General features: G+C 49.5%; 1 protein-coding gene across 1 annotated transcript; it reads left to right on the forward strand.

Annotated features, from left to right (window-relative positions):
- The first annotated feature begins 233 nt into the window (after positions 1-233).
- LOC116995477 (adenosine deaminase 2-like) lies at positions 234-19,288 on the forward strand. Its single transcript, XM_033058228.1, is given in 11 exon segments — positions 234-371; positions 1,415-1,653; positions 3,911-4,133; positions 10,549-10,759; positions 14,628-14,755; positions 15,769-15,859; positions 16,160-16,268; positions 17,222-17,379; positions 18,020-18,222; positions 18,877-18,923; positions 18,926-19,288. Coding segments are annotated over 10 exon segments (1,440 nt in total). The 5' UTR covers positions 234-371; positions 1,415-1,442; the 3' UTR covers positions 18,985-19,288.
- Positions 19,289-19,399: the final 111 nt, after the last annotated feature.

Genomic DNA, 19,399 nt, shown 5'->3' on the forward strand with positions numbered 1-19,399 from the left:
CCACCTGACTTGTTCCCAGGCTGGAGCTTAGCCCTGCGTGTCTCAGAGACGCCTGTGCAGGACCATCTCAAGGAGCTCGTACAAATTGCTGTTTTCTTTGTGAAAAGAGAAAAAAAGCTTCCCCACAACCTCCCCTGCCTCCTCCTCCTCCTTATATATTCATGAAGCTGTGCAGCTGGGGTGAAATAAAAGCTGGGCGAGCAGCACAGGAAGAGGAACTCCGTGTGCCTCGCTCTGCACTGCCGGACCCTGCTGTTTATCTTTATTTTTATCTCTGTCCGTGCTGGGACAGAGCTGGAGACAGAGGCGCTTCCCGCTCTCTCGGGCAGCAGCTGCGTGAGCTCTGGATGCCAGGAGGAGCAGAGTTAACAGTAAGTGAGTCAGTCTCCCCACAGATGAGATAACACTTTCTTTGGGATGTTTTCTAAGCTCAGAGCCAGGCCTGGTATGGAGCTGCATCCAACCCTGCTCTGTTTGCTCCCCCTGGGACCCACTAAAGGGACTGGGCAGCCTTCCTGGACCCACAGGTGGAGGAGAGGCTGGAAGCAGAAGTCTTTCTATGTAATTCACATTGGCTTATTTCAAAATATCGAGCCCTTCTCCAGCCTGTTCTGCTCTGGAGAGATTGGCACGGAGGGCTCACTAAGCCTGGTGTTGAAGGATTATATTGCAGTTGTGCTTTTTGGGGAGAGGGAGAGCTCTCGGAGTTCACATGTGCCTGTCTCCTGTGATACTCCCATGGTCTTACTTCCACCCCCTTTCTTCTGGGATTGCAAGGAAAGGACACACCTCTGTTAGTGCAGAGGAATCCTCGGGGTTTCCTGCCCATGAATTAACTCCAGATAGCTAAAAGGGTGCAACAAGATCTTCTCTCAACTGGAGAGAATCAGGATCTGCTTAGCTCAAGCCAAGCCCCTTACCTGGACATTATTAGCAGAGCCAGCACCTTGGCACCCCTTATTCAATGAGGGCTCCATCCCAGCTTGCAAGCAGCATCCTGATTCCACCAATCCCTCATTCCAGGGCTGGGTTTTGGCTACCTGCAGGCACTGGATGAACCCTCTGCCTTACTGTGTGGTGTGCTGCCAATCTGATCCAAGAAGCAATATCTCTTTGCCCTGCCCAGCCTTGCTGTGTGCAATCAGCAGCCATAGGGAGTGTGCTGATCCATTAGCCCCTAAATTTAGGCAATATCTGGTGCTGCTGCCAGTACTGAGCATCCCATTACCCCACTGCTCCTGCAGGGTGGGCCAACAACTTCACATCCCATTGCTGAGGTGCCACCTTCTGACCTCTGCTAATGCTTCAGCCTTTTCTCCCTGTCAAGGTGCAGCTCTGAGATGAAACCTCCATGTGGGCAAGGCTTAAGGCTGGCACACCTTCTCCTGAGTCTGGCTTCCCTCTGCCTTCCCAGCCCTCTCTGGAAGGACCGGGACTCCCTGATGCAGGAGGAGAAATCCCATCAGACAGGAGGCAACTTGGTGCTGAGCAGGCAGGAGCAGCAGCTCAGCACAAAGCTGGTAAACCTCAAGAAGAAGGAAGTGGAAAGAGCCATAACTACAGGACAGTTTCCTCCAAGCATGCATTTCTTCCGGGCAAAAAGCCTCATTGATCAGAGCGCGGTGTTCAGCATCTTAAAGCGCATGCCAAAAGGTAGGCTTGGCTTATGGAGTCTCATCTTACTCATCCTTTCTCATCTTTTGCTTTCTGAGCTGGGACAAAACACAGGATGTGGGAGACAAGCTTATGAGAGCTGAAAATTGTGCTCATTGGGTTCCAGGAAAAGCCCTGACTGAGCTCAGGGATGGGGCAGGGGAGAGAGGAAGAGGGGGATGGATTGGATGAATACACATTTCCAGCAATTGTGGCATTTGGTTTAACTTACAATATGGATCCTTAAGTCTTTCAAGACTGGAGAAGGGGCTAAAGGAAGCAAAGACAACAAGAAGTAACAGACCTCCCCATTTTCTCAGCATGCTCCAGCCAGGGCCTCTCTTTTTCCCACATACACATTCCAGAAACAGGCTACCAACCTTGTCTTACTCTGCATCTTAGCCAAAAGCATTGCATCCCCCAAAAAGTGTTTTTGCAGGTGGTTCAATAGCAGACCTGGAAATCTGCTGGAAAGTCTGGGGCACTAGAGGAGGAAGGGGATACCTCTAACACTGAGATCTTGTTTTTCTTTGTTTGTTATGTACAAGTCAAAGCCTGTGCATTTCCAGCACTTAAAGTGAGCGAGAGCAACTTTTTACACGGGTAGCTAGTGACAGGATCAGGGGGAACAGTATTGAATTAAAAGAGGAGAGATTTGGATTAGATATTAGTAAAAGTCTTTACTCAGAGGGTAGTGAGGCACTGGAACAGGTTTTCCAGAGAAGTTGTGGCTGCCCCATCCCTGGAAGTGTTCATGGCCAGATGGGATGTGGCCCTGAGCAATCTTCCCAACTTCTCCCCTCCCAATCTCCACTGTGGGATGTGGATCCCAGTCTTGCAGCATCCTAATCTGGTACCATAAACAATTAGTATGTCAGAAATGTCATTATCCTTTCATGGCTGAATTGAACAGTTAGGAATTTAAAAGTACTCCCCTCTTCACCTCCAGTATCATTAATACTGAGTGGGAGTCAAAACAAATAATTAACACTTTTCAATTCAGGCCATGTTTAAATGGGTTTTTGGAATCTTTGCAAGGGCTGTAAGCTTTTAGGGACAAGATCACATCCTTGTAGCTGTTTGAGTAGGACTTGATCAGAGCCCCTGGGAGTTCCTGTTGTTTCAAGCACTGTTGCAATGTCTCACATATGGAAGAAGGTGACATTGCCAGCCAGAGGAGGGTCAGACAGATGAAGCATGCCCACTCTGGTGCCCCAGCTCTGCTGAGAGCAGCAGCCACAGCTCCTCAGCATCTTTACAGCCAGACCCTCTGAAGTGGCAGATCATAGGCATTAAAGTCTGTATTAGGTTAGTCCATATAAATTGTAGTCTGGAACTTAATCTAATGTCAGAAACATGCCAGTCTTGTGTCTTGTTCTTGCTACTCATGTTCTCCCTTTACCCTTAATGGCATCAAAGCTACTTTGACTGAGAGGTCTCCCCTAGACTAATAAAATACATATCAAAGACTTCAGCTCTCACAGGATCTTCCCTTTACAAAGATGAGGCTTGATTCAAGTACCAATAACACCAGGAGTCTTTGGAAAACGAGAGATTTCAGCAGAATGAAATGATAAGGAAGGTGAGCATACAGAGGATGCTTCCTGTGCCAGAAAGACTGGCATTTGCCAACATACTGCACAATAACAGAGTGCCCCAGAGGCCCTTCGTGCTGGCCAGCAGCAGATGTACAGTGTAAGCAAGCATGCTTTTGATAAGGCGTAGAAGTAAATTGTACGTCTGCATCTGAGTGCAATTCCCCAGAGTAATGTGGTCTGGGATTTTGGTTCTACAGAGCTGAAAGAAGAGACATGGACTACACAAAAAAATTGAAGCTGGGATCCAAACAGCTTAGACACTGAGCTTTGCTTCAAGTGTGCTTCAGCTAGCATGCCTTGTAAACTGCTGCCTCCTGTGCAAGTTTCTCTTTAAATCAGTGGGGCCTGAGCCAGCTCACAGCAAAGTCTGTCTGAAAGACCTTTAATAACTCGGAGCATTTTCCATCCCAGTGGAGAAGCAGAGCTCCCTATTGATTTCCCTCCTCCCTGTGCTCCCAGGGAGCTGTCACGCTCTGCCTGCCCAGTGTCTGATGTGGAGGGGGCACATCCTCCAGCCTGGGGGAGGCAGAGTAGCTGGGAGAATTCACCCTCAGCCTTCTAGAAGCATTTCCAGACACCCTTGGACAGACAAACAAACTGTTATCACATTAAACCTCCTACCCAGCTGAGCTCATCAGGATGTCCTTATCCCCCACCAGGTGCTGTGCTCCACCTGCATGACTTTGCCATGCTGAGTGTAGGCTGGCTAGTATACAATGCCTCCTACTTGCCCGACTGCTACATCTGCTTCACCCACACGGGCTCCGTCCGCTTCCGCTTCTCCCGCCCGCGCCCTTCCCACCTGCCAGCCCAGTGCTCTCAGTGGGAGCTGCTGGAGACCTACCGGGGACGGCTGAGCGACGTGGCCGAGTTTGACAGAGGGTGAGTGAAGATATGAACCTGTTGGTGCTCCTGTTGGCAGTGTTGTGTAGCCAGCAGTGGCGTTTCTGGTGCAGCTTTCCAGTTTGCTCGCTGCTCTGGAAGTGAGGAGCTCCATTTAGGGCTGTAGAAAAGAAAATAGCAATATAAGTGCTTGAAGGCGGGTGCATTAAGTGTGCTAGAATGAGGGATCATAAAAATTGAATTTTCTGTGCAGACATGCTGAGGACAGTAGCTGAAGTAGTTTTATCAGACCTCTCCTCAGCACCCAGGCTGAATGGGCACTCCATGTGGGACAGGGCTGCATGGTGCCTCATCCAGTGAGGTATTCAAAAACTGGATGAGGAAGCCAGGTAGCTGATGAACAGGCTCTCCCCAACAGCAGAAAAGTCCTTTGTGAAGTCATCGTTTTGATTCAGAGCAAGAAGTTGGGCAAACTATTTATGTTAATTATTGAACTAGCAAAAACCCTTAAACTTCCCAAAATAAAACCTAACCAAACTCTCCAAACACCAAACTTGTTTTCTGAGGCCTGAACCTCCATAAGAGAGAGATGGTGGATGCCCTGGAGAGTCAGACCCCTCTACCTCATTGCTGGTTTTGGGGAGGGAAGACATGCCACGAATCTGGCATCCACCTGGAAGCATGAGCTGCTTGTTCCCAACAAGCCCCTCAGGCATCAGGAGTGTGGCTCACTGTTCTGGGCACTGGCTGAGCCAAGGAAGGCCACACCCAGAAGCCCTGCCTGATTTTGGGGCTCCTTCCCCTCAAACACCCTCCTGCTAGCAGAGCTTCTGTTCTTATAGGCAAGGCTCCTGCAGCTGTCCAGCTGCTCACAGCTGTCCAGCTGGCTCCCCAGGGCATCACACCCTCCTGCAGGAGCTTCCCTCCCTGCAGGCAACTCCTGCCTTTACTGCTGGCACCCTTCTATCAGGTCAGGGCTGCTCTGAACCACTTGGCATTTATTCACTTAGAGGTGGCTGGGAAGAGCCTGGCTCCCCCTCCAGCCAGTGGTGATGGCAAGACAGAATCCTATCTCCCCATCCAGGGGCCATTGATCCCGGGACAAAGCCCTGCTGAAAAGGCCAAGAGGAAGCATGCAGTTCTGCTGTGGTGTGTGGGGGGCTGGAGAGAGCACGCTAAATAATGCATGAAGTCAGACACTGAGCGATGAGGACAAAGGAAAATATTGAGTAGCCATCCATTCAGAGGGCACTGCTGTCCCTGGCGTTCCAGGGGCTGGGGTCTGCAGGAAAAAAAAGAGTGTGGGGTGTCATGTAATGACAGACAGTATTGCCATGCCAACACACAAGGAGAGGGATGGATTAAGGCAATGCTGATGACCCTAATTCCAGCATTTCCAAAGTGAAACTTGGTGGGTGTTAACTGCAGTGCTCGATAGTGAGGTTGTGTGCTCTTAAATAGAGACCTTTTAACTCTTAGTGAGCTGGTATCCCCTCCACGTGGAAGATGTCTGGGCTCTGTGCCCTGCAGATCTGGAAAGGAAGTCAGGTTGGGAAGCTGAGGAGCTCCCAGACTTGTGGCATGGCATTGCCTTCCCTCCCCAAAACCAGTAATGGGCAGAGGGGTCTGACTCTCCAGAGCATCCACCATCCCTCTCTTATGGAGAAGGGAAGGAGAAAGTGATGCCAGACCCTGGGTTCTTGACCTTTTATATTCTGAGGCTCAACTGCCCTGACAGGATGGATGAAATAAGATCCAGTGAGAAATCACTTATCTCTGCCTTCCAGAGAGAAAACTGGTTCCCCATTAGCCCCTTTCCATTTCTGCTGGGAGTGATGAGGAAGGAAAGATGACAGCACCACCCCTTTTCAACCACACCAGGACACCCACAAATAATGTGCAAGGGATTGGATTTTAAAACAGTTTCACTTCCTTAAAGACTAAGCAATTGCACTGGGCATTTAGAAGTGCCTCAGGAGCAACAAGCACTGGACTTGTTTTTAGTTGTGTTTCCAAGGCATGATGCCACTTTCTGGCAGAGGTTAAAGGGCAGGGCATTCTGTACACCCTGTACACCTGGGTTACTGGGGCTGTGCATTGTGTGGTTCCCTCTGTTCCTGTGTGGAAACACTTGTTTTCAGAGGCACTATTGCCACATTCCTCTTCTTTTGCGTTGGTCTGACAGTGTTTAGTGGCCACAAGTCAGAGCAGGACTTCAGAGTAGCAGGCACTGCACAGGGACACAATACAGAGTCTTGCTGCAAGGGTCTCCCCAAAAGTGGAGGGGAAACCGAGGCAGAGGCCACTGAAGTGATTTTCCTCAGCAAACACGTGCCTGAGCCAAGGACAAACTTGCATCTCTGGCATCCTGGGTGCTCACTTATCCATTTGAGTATGTTGTCCTTCATTTCTTGCCTTTCCATGCTCATCGCCACAAAATCACAGAGGAGTCGTTACGCATAATGTGCAAACACACCAACAACAGCCACATTGAGGCACTTCCCCTTCTATTTTCATCTAATCCCTGGGCACTAGTCTAGGGGTTAGGAATGTTTTTGGCCGTCTGGAAATAGGTCTCTAGCCAGAAATAGGCCCCAATCTGTTCTGCTTCTCAGTTTCTGGAAACTCTCCCAGTCTCTTGAACATGTGCATCCCAGGCTACCTCTCTCCTGCACTCCTCTTTGCCCTTGAGCACTGACAAGCTGAGAGAAAGCAGATGTCAGAGGAAAGAACGGATGGATAGTTGGGTGGTTTCAAGGAAGTGTCCAGGGATTATGGCAGCAAGGAAGGGCTCTCATGCAAGACAGGGTGGATCAGCAAATGTGAAGGAACAATGGAAATGTTTCTGACAAGCTGCACCTCTTTCACCATACAGCATTTCAAACCAGGAAGGTGTGAAAGAAAGGGGAATCTGCTTGATTTTTGTGGTTTGCATTTTCAGGCATATATACCTGTGTGTGTGTGTGTGTGTGCGCTCTTTGGAAGGGACTCCTTTTGTTTCCCTCAAGAGAAGGTCTAATCATTCCTATTCAAAACACACATCTCCTGAGCCAAGACCCCTGAGTATTGTGTTGCTGGTAAGCTTCCAAAAGGATGCTGTTGGGAGAGCCAGGAGACCATGGGCCAAGGGACAGTGAAAGGAAGGGAATTTTGCTTTCATACTTGAAAGGAAAAACAATCCTCGCTTATTTTCTTCACAATCAACTGTGATACAGGAGAATGTCGTTCTTTCCCTCATGGCTGCCATCTCCGAGGCAAGAGCATGCCCCCAGATATTTAGGGAAGGAGCATTGACATTCCAGATATTTGTAAAATACCACACACCCCCCCAGCAGCAGCCCAAGGATTGAGGCTGTGCCCAGCAGAGCTCTCTATCACCAGGATGAAGTCATTTGTGAGGGAGCTGACACCACGGCTGAGGCTTCAGGGACAACTCCCCTGGGTGCTGGCGGCTGCCCGGGCTGCCATCACCTTCCTCTCCCTGTCCTCTGACTGCCTTATCTCACAGAAAAATAGGGCAGCATGGGGGGGGGGAAAGGAATAAAAATCCACTACAGAAACAAAGCACTCTGCTCCCTCTACAAGTCTCCCCTTGGGGAGAAGAGGGGATGAGAGAGAGCGAGAGAAAGGGAATGAACCACATGTGACAGATGTTAGTCACACTATTTAATGCACCACTGGAAGACATTTAGATACTACAGTGAGCAGAGGGGCATAATTACCCATCAAGAACAGAAAAAGGAGCAGGAAAAAGAACCCCTTTAAAAACAAGGCAACAAAACCTTTCACTTCTATATTATATAGCACAGGGAAGGAAAATGGGGAAAAAACCTGGGGAAAGAGAAAGCAAACCCACAGTTGAAAATAAATAATCCTTGGCTGGTCATTTTAGCTGTGCCCCTTTGGGCATATGCATTGCAATAGCATTGTTCAGTGCATATATGACATGACATGGAAGGCTATTTGTAGTCTGCACCTGATCACTGGCCAAAGTCCATTCCAGAAAAGAAGCAAAAAAAAAAAGTATTTATGAATGTATTTGCTTCATCTGCATGAGCTACTGACAGCAAAAGCCTGAAACCCTTAGGAGATTATCTGGTTATCAAGCATGGATCACTATTATGCAATAAATCTTCAACAGTTGTAAGGATCAATAATCAGTCTCAAAGGGGAGGGGGATTATAAAGAGAAGTACAATTTGATTTATGTGCTTTTAGGAGCAGGGTGGTGTGGGGATTTATTGCCGTTCCTAGCACAAGAGCACAGGCTAAATAAACAACCATGAGTTTGCACAGCCAGATTTAAAGGCAGCGAGCAGAGCCCCGCGTGTGCGCTCATCGCCGGAGGAGCCGAGTTCTCACAGGGCAGGGGGAGAAAGTGCTGGGAGCCCGAATATCATCCATCCTTATCTGAACCAGAGTGGCGAGATGGGGCTTGCACAGCTTTTTTGATCCACGGGGAGGTTTTTCCCTGGGCGCTGGGAACAGCCGTGCTCGGCTCCCGGCTCCGGGCAGGTGCCGAGCTGGAGGGGAGCTGCCTTCGGCCACGAGAAAAGGGGGAAAGTCTCTTTTCCCCAGCTCTTCCCACATAAAACCTCCTTGCTGAGCAGCAGCACACTCCTTCTGCCGGCGGATCCTCCCTGGGGCAGGTGGATCAGCGCCTTCAGGATGCTCCAGACTCCTGCATCCCTGGTTCCGACATCCCTGGTGTCTCCCGCTGCTGCCTGTGGTCCAGCTCGGTCTCCTCTGCTAGCATGGACTCTGCTCGCATGGTTTGCTGAACAGTAGCTGGGGTTGCCCAGTGTCCTGTGATAATGGCACCAGGGCCCCTATTGTAATGCATGGGAGGGCAGAGCCCAAGTTGCTGTGGAAACCTTAACTCTGAATTTTCCTGGCTATTGAGCATTTAAAGTCTCATCCTTAACAGTAGTAGCATCTCTTTTACCCACAGGTTTGCTCCTAAAATTGTTCCTGGCAAAGAAATTACCAGAGCGAGGAAGAAATGAAACTGCAGCCCCTGGAAGAGAATCCTTAGAGAGTGAACCATCAGGCAAATCCCAGGGGAACAGGCTATGTTTCATGGGCAGGATGAAGGGATTCAAAAGGCATATCTGTCTGGGATGTCTTAGCTTATGAATTTGGACCAGATCACATTTTACATCTGTAGGGGTGCTGTGGGAGTTTAATTCCATCCACAGAAGTGTCCTGGATGAAGATAATAAGATCACAAATCAAAGCCACGCCTCCCATATAACAGAGCAGAGCACTGCATGAGGATGGGGACCAAAACATCAAACATTGCTAAAGATCAGTAGCTAGTTATTGAGGGGAAACAATATACTCAGATGAAAGCTGGAGCATAGCTGAAGGTATTTCTGTCTGAAACTACTTAGCCCCTGGCACAAGATGAGCACTGGGCCAGCACGGAAAGATCTGTAGGTTTTTGTGATTGCTTCCATTTGTCCACCCAGGAATAAAGTTACTCACCCTTGCATCCCCATTTAGACTTTGCCCACTGGTAGGAGAAATTTATTATGAACTACTCTTCAGGTGGAAGAAGGAGGGCTGTTTGCCAGAGCCAGGGTTTCAGGTGGGATGAAGGCTATCAGCTTGGCAGAGGATGGTGGTGTGGCACAGATGCTCACCCTGTCCTAAATGCAAGCTGTCACCCACAATTAGATAATCTTGCAATTTACTGGCTCCCTTAAACTCTGATAAAACTACCCACTGTCTCTCTGGATTTCTGAAAGAGGCTTACATGCCAGCTGAGTGTATGGAGGAAATAAATACATTTCCATCACACAAAGGAAAAGCCAGGACTTTTCATTTGTAGCAGATTCTTATCAGCTGTTTCTCTGAAGTAGATATCAGCAAGACAGGCAGGGCATTAGGTTTGTTCTCAATGGTGAGGAAAAATTATTTCTGAGTCAGAATTTTCTTCCCCTTGCATTTTTTTTTTAAGATGGCATATTTTGACAATACAAAGGCACCAGGAAAACTTAGAGGCTCAGCAAGGAGGTTGGTGGTGGCCAGTACATGGCATCTCAGAGACTCAGTCTGCTTTTTAAGTGCTGAACAGAGGGCCAAGTGTTGTGGCCCCTGATGTGTGCTGAAGATCCTTGGGAAAACATATTGTCTGCAGGAGTAATGTGCATGCCTACTTTCAGATTAGGAATACCCTGGGTAGCAGAGTACAATTGATATAAAAGCACCGTGCTTGCTTTCATGAATCTGCTCCTTGAAAAAGGGAGGGGCAGGTTTTAAGCACCTACTCCTACCCTTCTTACAAATGTATCACACAAAATCTGTGCCAGACATTAGAGAAGTAAATCCAGGTGGCAGAAAAATGACCTGAATGCTTCCTAGCTGCAGCAGTTGCTGTTATGCCTGTTGTACTGCAGTGCCAACAGGCTCTGTTTGCTCTCCTCATTCCTTCTCTTCTCCCTTTTCTATAGCTTGCTGAGAAACCTGACCCTGGTGACAGATGCCCCTGAGCTGGCCTACCCCTCTCAGACTTTCATTTGGAAAAGATTTGAAGAAATCTTTCTCACTGCCTCTGGACTTATCTGCTATGCACCTGTGTTCAAGGCCTATTTCTACCAGGGGCTGCTGGAGCTCTATGAAGATAACATACAGTATGTTGAGATAAGAGCTATCCTGCCTGCGGTACGTGGGGTTTGGCTTCTCTACTAGTCTTTTAAATCCTTATTTCTCCATTACTTTTCTCAAGCCCTATCTTGAATTTAGTTTTTGGGTGTGTGCATACCTGTCCTTCTAAGGATGCAGGAAAACCTTGATCATATTCAAATGTCTTTCTTGGAGATTTGCATAGGCAAGAGCTTGAAAGTGAAAGATTCTTTGTTCTTAATGGCCAAGGGAGATACCTGCTGTGACATAGGTACAAAACTACATTGTACAGTCAGACTGGGAGCTGTGTCAAAATCTTGCTCATTGGTAAGATGTAACTCAGTTTTGTCTGCAGCAGAATCACCTATTCTGTGTCAGCCACTCTGAACAAATTTCCTGTCTTGAATAGAGACTTATTCTGTAATAGTTATGTTCTCTTAAATCCTCAGCTTATTTCAGAATGATTACAGTAATTTCACGATTACAAGTCACACTGACTATAAGCTGCATCTCCGGGTGTCGGCAACATTTCTTTCTTTGTCCATAAATTAGCCGCACCTGATTATAAGCGGCTCTATGGTTCGCAGCAAGGACCCACGTGCAACAAAGTTGCCAAATAGTAACAGAATCACGGGATCGCGGGGTTTGCTGGCTCGGCTCGGGCCATGCGGGCTCGGCCCGCTCGGGGCTGCCAACGGGGCCGGATGGCCCAGCTCAGTGGGGCCGCTCGGCGGGGCCGCTTGGGGCCAGCCGCCGCTGCCGCTGGGCTTGCTCACCCCAGACCGGCGCTGCCCCGTGGTGGCAGGCAGGGACAGAGCTCGCTGGCACCTGTGACGGTGGCAGCAGGCGGGGATGGAGCCCGCCTGCTCCTGCCACGGTGGCGGTGGCAGGAGGGAAAGGTGCCCCCACTGCTCCCGCTCCCACGGCGGCAGGCAGGAGGGGAAGGAGACCCCCGCTCCCGCGGCAGCAGGCGGGGGTGGAGCCTGCCTGCTCCTGCAGCGGCAGGCGGGGGCGGGAGCCCTTGCTTCCCCCCTGGTCTGCAGTGATGGCAGCACAGAGCCCCTGCCTCTTTCCCCCCCGCGCTGCTGGCATGGAGCCCCTGGCCTTTGCCCCAGGCCACGGGGACGGCAGCACGGAGCCCCCCGCCTCCCTTCTCACCCCCGCGCTGCCAGCACGGAGCCGGCCCCACCCACCGCACAACACAGTAACCAATTTGTAACAATTGCATAATGCCGGGTTTTACTGGCAGGTGCTCGGCTGGGCACTTTGGCTGCACTTCTGGGGTTGGAAATTTCAGAAAATTTTTCACATATTAGCCGCTCCTGAGTGTAAGCCGCATTTCCGGAGTGGGAGCAAAATTTTAGTCAAAATGGTGTGGCTTATAATCGTGAAATGACTGTACTCCGAATAGGTGAATTGGCAAAACACAACTTTCCACAATTTGCAGACAACTTAAATTTTTGGCTGTGTGTATGAAGTATGAACTGCTCCTTTCGTTGCTACTTACACCAAAACCTGGTGTTAAAAGCCTTTCTCCCTGCATTCACCTAGAGCTGGTCAGATTGTCCTAGAAACCCACTTTGCCATAATTCCTCCCCAAGCATCAGCAGACCACACCACCCTATGTGTTCCCACTTTCCCAGAGACAATTTTGTCACTGCAGGTACACCTTTCCCATACAATTCTCCAGCCCAGCTCCATGCAGGATTCCGTGGGGGTGAGAGTTCTGTCAATCTATCGTGCCTGAGAGAAGGATGTATTGCAAAGGGGGGGAAAAAAAGGGATATGGAGAAGTCCACAAAGCTTACATGCATCTTACTTCCCTGGGGTTGCTCTGAATTCAGCCACCACTTGTTTCACAATTATAAGCCGCACCATTTTGACTAAAATTTTGCTCCCACACCGGAAATGCGGCTTACACTCAGGAGCGGCTAATATGTGAAAAATTTTCTGAAATTTCCAACCCCAGAAGTGCGGCCAAAGTGCCCAGCCGAGCACCTGCCAGCAAAACCCGGCATCACACAATTGTTACAAATTGGTTACTGTGTTGCATGGCAGGTGGGGCTGGTTCCGCGCCGGCAGCGCGGGGGTGGGGAGGGAGGCGGAGGGCTCCGTGCTGCCATCCCCATGGCTCGAGGGAGAGGTGGGGGCTCCATGCTTCCATCCCTGCGGCCCGGGGGGGAAGCGGGAGCTCCCGCCCCTGCCTGCCGCCGCAGGAGCAGGCGGGCTCCATCCCCACCTGCCGCCACCGCTGCGGGTGCCAGCGGCCTCCGTCCCCGCCTGCCACCACGGGGCAGCGCCGGTCCATGGCGAGTGAGCCTGGCAGCAGCGGCGGCCAGCCCCAAGCGGCCCCGCTGAGCGGGTCCACCCAGCCCCGTCGGCAGCCCCTAGTGGGCTGAGCCCACACAGCCCGAGCTGAGCAAGTAAACCCCACAATCCCGTGACTCTGTTACTATTTGGCAACTTTGTTGCATGCGGGTCCTCGCTGCGAACGACAGAGCGGCTTATAATCAGGTGCGGCTAATTTATGGACAAAGAAAGAAATGTTGCCGACACCCGGAGATGCAGCTTATAGTCAGTGTGACTTGTAATCGTGAAATTATTGTACTTAGAAAGAGAAGATAACAGCAATGTCAAAATGTCACTATGTCAAAAAAACCACACAGGGAATGCCAGGAGCTGCAGCTGTGCTGAGATGGAGGGCAGAGAAGGGACAGCCAGGCTGAAACTGGGGTAAGAAGGCAGGGAAATGCTTCATGGGGAAATTCAAGGGGAGCAGGGTGTGACAGGAATAGCAAGATGCTCGTGTGGCTGGAGATCCTCTACGGGGCTTGGACAGCAGAGCTGACACTGCAAAAGCTCTCCTTGCAGCAAAGCCTGCCAGAAGCAGCCCCTGAGGTAAAGTAAATGAAAACTGGGATTTAGTGTGAAACAGCAAATACTGTGGAAAAGCCCCTCTAAGCCCAGCTGTGTTTGCAGATTCAGCTGTGTAAAGTCTCACATTCCCATGGGCTGCAGCTGGGGAAAATTCCCTCTGAGCATCTGCAGCTACCCCACAGCTGCTGGTGACTGCAAGGGGGACACCACATTGTCATGGGGTATGGGGCTTTGTGAGGGGGGCATCCCTGCAAGGGACAGCACCAGAGAGGGAGTTAGGGGGTGAAGCGCAGCAGCTGAAGGCTGGAGGAGAAAGGTGACAGAGAAAAAAATGGTGAGAAGGGTGAGAGGAGAAGTGATACTGCTGTCTGTGAATGACTCCAGGCAGGGCCTTTGTGGGATAGTATCAATGGGGCATCCAGGGTCTCCACCCCTCCTGAAATCAGGGCAAAATCCCCAAGAACAGCCCCAGTAGTGACAAACCTCCAGAGCAAGTTGATGAGACAGAGCATGCCAAAAGGATTATTTTTCCCAGTTTGCAGCCAGGGACCTGGGAAAGCATGGCAGGACTAAATGACTGACTCAAGGTTATGAAGCAAACCGCTGGCAGAGGGTAGCTTGTGGAGCTCAGCCATTGCGTGCCTTGGGGCTGCCTCAGCTGACAGACTGCCACTGCAAGGCACAGAGCATGTGTAAGCCTCCAGACAGCTGGACAGAGCATTTCTGCATTGGATGCAGACAGGAGGAAGAGGTCATGGTCTCCTCTGGGTTTTCAAGGGCGTTTGCTTGCCATGCCTGAGCATGGACAAACTTGTATCACATAGGAAGCAGGAAACCCGCTCCTTGGTTCTTGTCAGCTGGTAAAGGCTTGAAGAAGAAAATATCCTGCATGGGTTTTACTGCTTTTTGTGTTCTTGCCCTGTTCTCACAGCCCTCTGCTTCTCCCAGGGTTTTTGTCACTTCATTTCTCCCACCTTCCAGTAAAACACCTCTTGTAACTACTGCTTCTCACGTGCTTTTCACGCTGCAGGTGTATGAACTGGATGGCACCCAGCACAATAAATCATGGTCTGTGGCAACCTACCGGGAAGTGACCAGGCAGTTCGTGAAGGAGCACCCAGACTTTGTTGGAGCCAAAATTATATTTGCAGCACACAGGTAGAGGCTGAGCAGGGCTAAGATCTGCTGTGCTGTGTTGGAGGCGGGCAGAGGGCTGGGAGAAGCAATGCCAAGGGCTGGGCTAGAGTGCCAAAGTTGGCTGGCAATGTCCACACGTGTTGCTAGAGCCGGGATGCTGACTCCTGAAACATTCCCTGGCACGTGTAAAAGGCTGAGGGTGAGAACTCGTCTATATAAATCTGCGTACGTGCGAAGCGAGCGCGGCGATGCATCCGTGAGCCTGGGAGAGGGAATGAGCCCGGGCAGGGCTGTCTGTGTGCATGCCCAAGCCGTGCCTGCTCTCCTCCTGAGCCTGGATGCATTCCCCCTCCCTGCAGAGACTGAAGCAGTGGCAGTGAGAATGGGCATTTGGTGTGGTCCCCAGCAGCCTGTGTACAGTATGTTCGTGCAGGTGGGCACAAGGCTGCTCTCCAAGTCAGCCAGATGCCATGAAGTCATGTGAGGTAATCCTCAGCAAGTAGAGCAAACCCCTCAGCAGCACTGATTTGGCACAATGCCCTCTCCAGTTCAGAGCTGGCTTGCCTCTCTGGCCAGTTTGAGTATGGACACAGCCTGCAAAATGCACTGAGAAGTTTAAGTTTGATAGGGCAGGAAGAAATCTAAATGTAAAACTCCCTTGAAATGAAGTTACTGCCTCATCTCCCAACAAAACAGCTGGGAAGAAAGAAAAAAATTAAACATTTTCTCTCCACACTGTTGTGTTCCCTTCCCTGCTCAGTAAATAGGAAAGCCAGTGAGTTAGACAAGCATGCCTCAACTCAAGTGACAGGAGGGTCTAGCCAGGCATTTCCTGGTCATTCATGGGTTTCCTTTCATAATATCAATTTTCTACTGCTGTTCCTCTAGAGACCTGAAGTTGGTTGACAGATTCAGGAGCAACTTGCATTTTGGAAATACCCCTGGGGGCCCCATTTCACAACTCAAACACCGAGAAGGCAGCCCCCATGGGAGTCAGCTTCTGCAGTGCTTCCTCTCTTCCTCTCTCTTTTTAGGATGCTGAATGTTTCCCAGATTAAAGAAGCCATCCTCACTGCCATGGCACTCAGAGCTCGCTTCCCAGACACCCTGGCAGGCTTTGACCTGGTAACTGTATTTCTTCTGAGGCTTCCTATTAACCTCTGGTGATACAACCACATCTATACCGCGGCATATGTTGTATACCAGAGCCAGAACCTCCGCTGCTGTACTGAAATCAGTGTTAATGAATTGCAAATCCTCCAGCTAAGGATTTTGTTCAGGGTAATTGACAAAATCCCCTGAAAGAATCAGCTCCCAACCCCACAGCATTGTAATTTCAGCACAGCTGGCACCTCATTTATAAAGAGCTCTAAGTCCCACCATCTTCCCAAGGGTGCTCAAAAACACCTCTCTGCTTTCCCCCAGGTTGGTGATGAGGATGAAGGTCATTCTTTATGGGACCTGAAGGATGCTCTGACCATCCCATATTCCATGGGGGTCAACTTGCCATACTTCTTCCATGCTGGGGAGACTGGTGAGGACTCAAGGCTTGTTACTGCTTACAGAGGCAAGACTGAAATTGTGCAAAGAGCAGAAGCAGAAAGCCTGGCTGGCTGGCTGGCTGGCTGGCTGGCTGTGTCAAGAGGATGTGTGTGCATGCATGTGCACATAACCAATTTCCCCAGTGCTTCTCCCCACACAGTTTGGAGCTGTGGCATTCTCACATGACTCCTCCCTTACCTGCTCCCTGTTTTTGACTGTAGGTGTCACATTGCTCAGCATCTTTGACCTGGTGTGACGAGGAGTGACATGTAGGAGTTATTGCTGGTAGCCATTTCCCCCTTGGAACAGCACTCACTTCCCATCCACAATAGCAGCAGAGTCCCCCAACCATCATTTTAAGTTTTAAGGTGAAAAATGTTTGAACCAGACTTGAGTTTCAACTGAACAGCCTCATCAAAGTAATGGATGTACCCTCCACTCCTGGGGCAATATATTATTATTGGCAATATATTATTCAGTCTGTACGGGTGTGATTTATCCTAACCATGAGAGTCCTGTGTAACTTGTGTGTTGCATGTTGACATCTCCAGAAGAAGTGTGGTTACCCTGTGGCTGAGTTCCCTTTACAGCCACAGGCAGGAACAAGCATTTCTAAGCCAGCACACATCTCATTCTAATGTACAGGATACTCCCCAATAATTGTTACTTCTCTCCATTGACAATTAATGGAGTCCAGCCTAATTAGCTCAGCTGCAAGAGCAATACTGTAAACATCTAAAGCCAGGTGAGATGAGTGGGTATCTCTATGCTGGGCAATATCCTGTGCAGATTTAGATCCCTGTTCCACTGAAAATGCAAGTGGAAACTCTGAGTACGAGCAAACCTCTCACCTCACAACTGGGACGTACTAACAAAATAACCCAGCAGTTTGAGAAGCTTTATTTCCTCACAGCACTGCAGTGACTCTTATCTGTCTCTGCTCAGACTGGCAGGGCACCTCTGTAGACAATAATGTGCTGGATGCATTGCTACTGAATACCAGCAGGATTGGCCATGGACTTGCTCTCACTAAACACCCAGTAGCCAAAAGTTTGTCTCTGAAGATGGATATTCCTGTGGAAGTCTGCCCCATCTCCAACCAGGTATGTTGTTATGTGGCAGGGTTACTGGAAGGGAGTTTGCCAGAGCTGTGAGGGTCAGCTGGGGGACAGTTTTGATGCACAAAGGCTGGTTTAGTTTCCTTTGTACTGCCTTATACTGCACTTTGCTACGTAGATGTACACTGTGAATATATATAAGGCTTGTAATGCCAATCAGAAAAAAAAAATTAAAAAAAAAAAATTAAATTCCTATCCAGAGTAACTTGGGAAGACAGTCCTCCCTTGTGGAGGTGAGGCCCAGGGCCACAGAGACAAAATTGAAAATACTTCAAAGGCCAGGAGGGCCAGAGGCTGAGAAACTGGGATTGTAACTGGAAGTCCTTGGTTTTGCAGAATTCATAACCAGTGGGAAAGACTTTTGCAGCACATTAGCATGGTGCCATTGTCCCCTGGGTGCAGCAGAAAGGATACTTTGGGGTGGAGATTTACTGGTGTGAACCTTAAGGGAGAGAACCATGATACCACCTCCAGATGCCTCAAGCTGAGCACCACAGCAAATGCGCAACCAAAAGACTGCTCCTGAATTGCTCACAGCCAAATTGTTCTAAATAAGAAACAAGTTATTCACCCCACTGTCCTTGATTAAGGTGGTTTATTGAAGAAATGAATCTTCCCCACCCAGGTCCTGCTGCTGGTAGCTGACCTGAGGAGTCACCCTGCAGCTGACCTCATGGCTGAGGGGCACCCCATTGTGATCAGCCCCGATGACCCCCCCATTTTTGGGGCAAAAGGAGTCTCCTATGACTTCTATGAGGTATTCATAGCCATTGGAGGGATGAATGCTGACCTGAGGACCCTAAAACAACTTGCACTCAACTCCATAAAGTAAGTTCACTATTACTATTCACTATCACTATTACTTGTCATAGTAATCATGAGGAGACTGTCAGCTTGCCCCTCTTGCTTGCATTTGGGTTTTGGCCCCACAGTCTCCTCTGCCACATGAGCTGAGCTTCTGTTAATCCAAAATCTCCTCTGTGTGTCTCCTTCAAAGGCAGGACACACAGGGAGCCCAGAGGCTCCTCTGCCTGTGTTCTCAAGTGACTTTCCCTGACTCTGTGCCTCAGTGTATTCTTCCTTTTCCATTCTTTGTGAACTTGCCTCCACCACCTGGTTCTAGGTTTGGGAGAAATCTGTGTATCACTTGTCTTTTTCTGCCAAAATTTGACTTGCTGCAGTATTTGCCATGACTCATCTGGGAAACACAGGAAAACAACTAGCATTTAGTTTGGGTGTGTTCAGCCTCTTTTTCTATTAACTGGACAGTCCTGAATGTCCAAAAATAGTTTGGATATGATGCCCAGAGTCTTCCTGCACATTCCTCAGCTCCTGCCTCTTTTACACCACATTACTCTGTGTGATTCAGGCATGTCCTGCAAGGGTTAATCTCTAGCTGCCTCCTGCCTTTTATTTCAGTGCTGCTCTTGAATAGCTGCCCCCTTGTCTCCTGCCTGATACTGACTTTCCTCCTCCTCACAGATACAGTGCCATGCTACCGGATGAGAAAGCCAAGGCCAAAGAGATCTGGCAAAAAAATGGGACCAATTTGTGGCTGACCTCTCTGATAGCTTTCTGAGGGAGCTGTAGAGACGACAAGGCTCATCTCAGAAGACATTTGGCAAGCTGGGGCAAGCCAGAGTGATTGCTAAGAGGGAGGCTGCTTCTTCCATGTGACCTGAGCAGATGAATGGATGTCAAAGTCTCACCTGGCAGTGGGTGATTCTGCTAAGCCAGGCTTAATGGGCTTAAAGCTAAGAAAGAACTGCACTATCTTGTGAAACTCATGGACTGTAGGTAAAAGGGAGCAGTGATCCTTTAGAGCAACCACAAGAAAGCACCCTGCTCAAAAGAGTCAAAACGATTAAAAACTGCCAATGACCAAATCCTGACATCCTTACTCAGGAAAAAACTTGCTTTTCAATTAGAGGCAGCAGAAGATTGCCAGCATGAGGATCTCTGAATTTTGCCTTATCATTATAAAATGCAGACCTGTCCAGAAACA

Source organism: Catharus ustulatus, chromosome 4 (genome assembly GCF_009819885.2).
Source record: "Catharus ustulatus isolate bCatUst1 chromosome 4, bCatUst1.pri.v2, whole genome shotgun sequence".
Taxonomy (NCBI): Eukaryota; Metazoa; Chordata; class Aves; order Passeriformes; family Turdidae; genus Catharus; species Catharus ustulatus.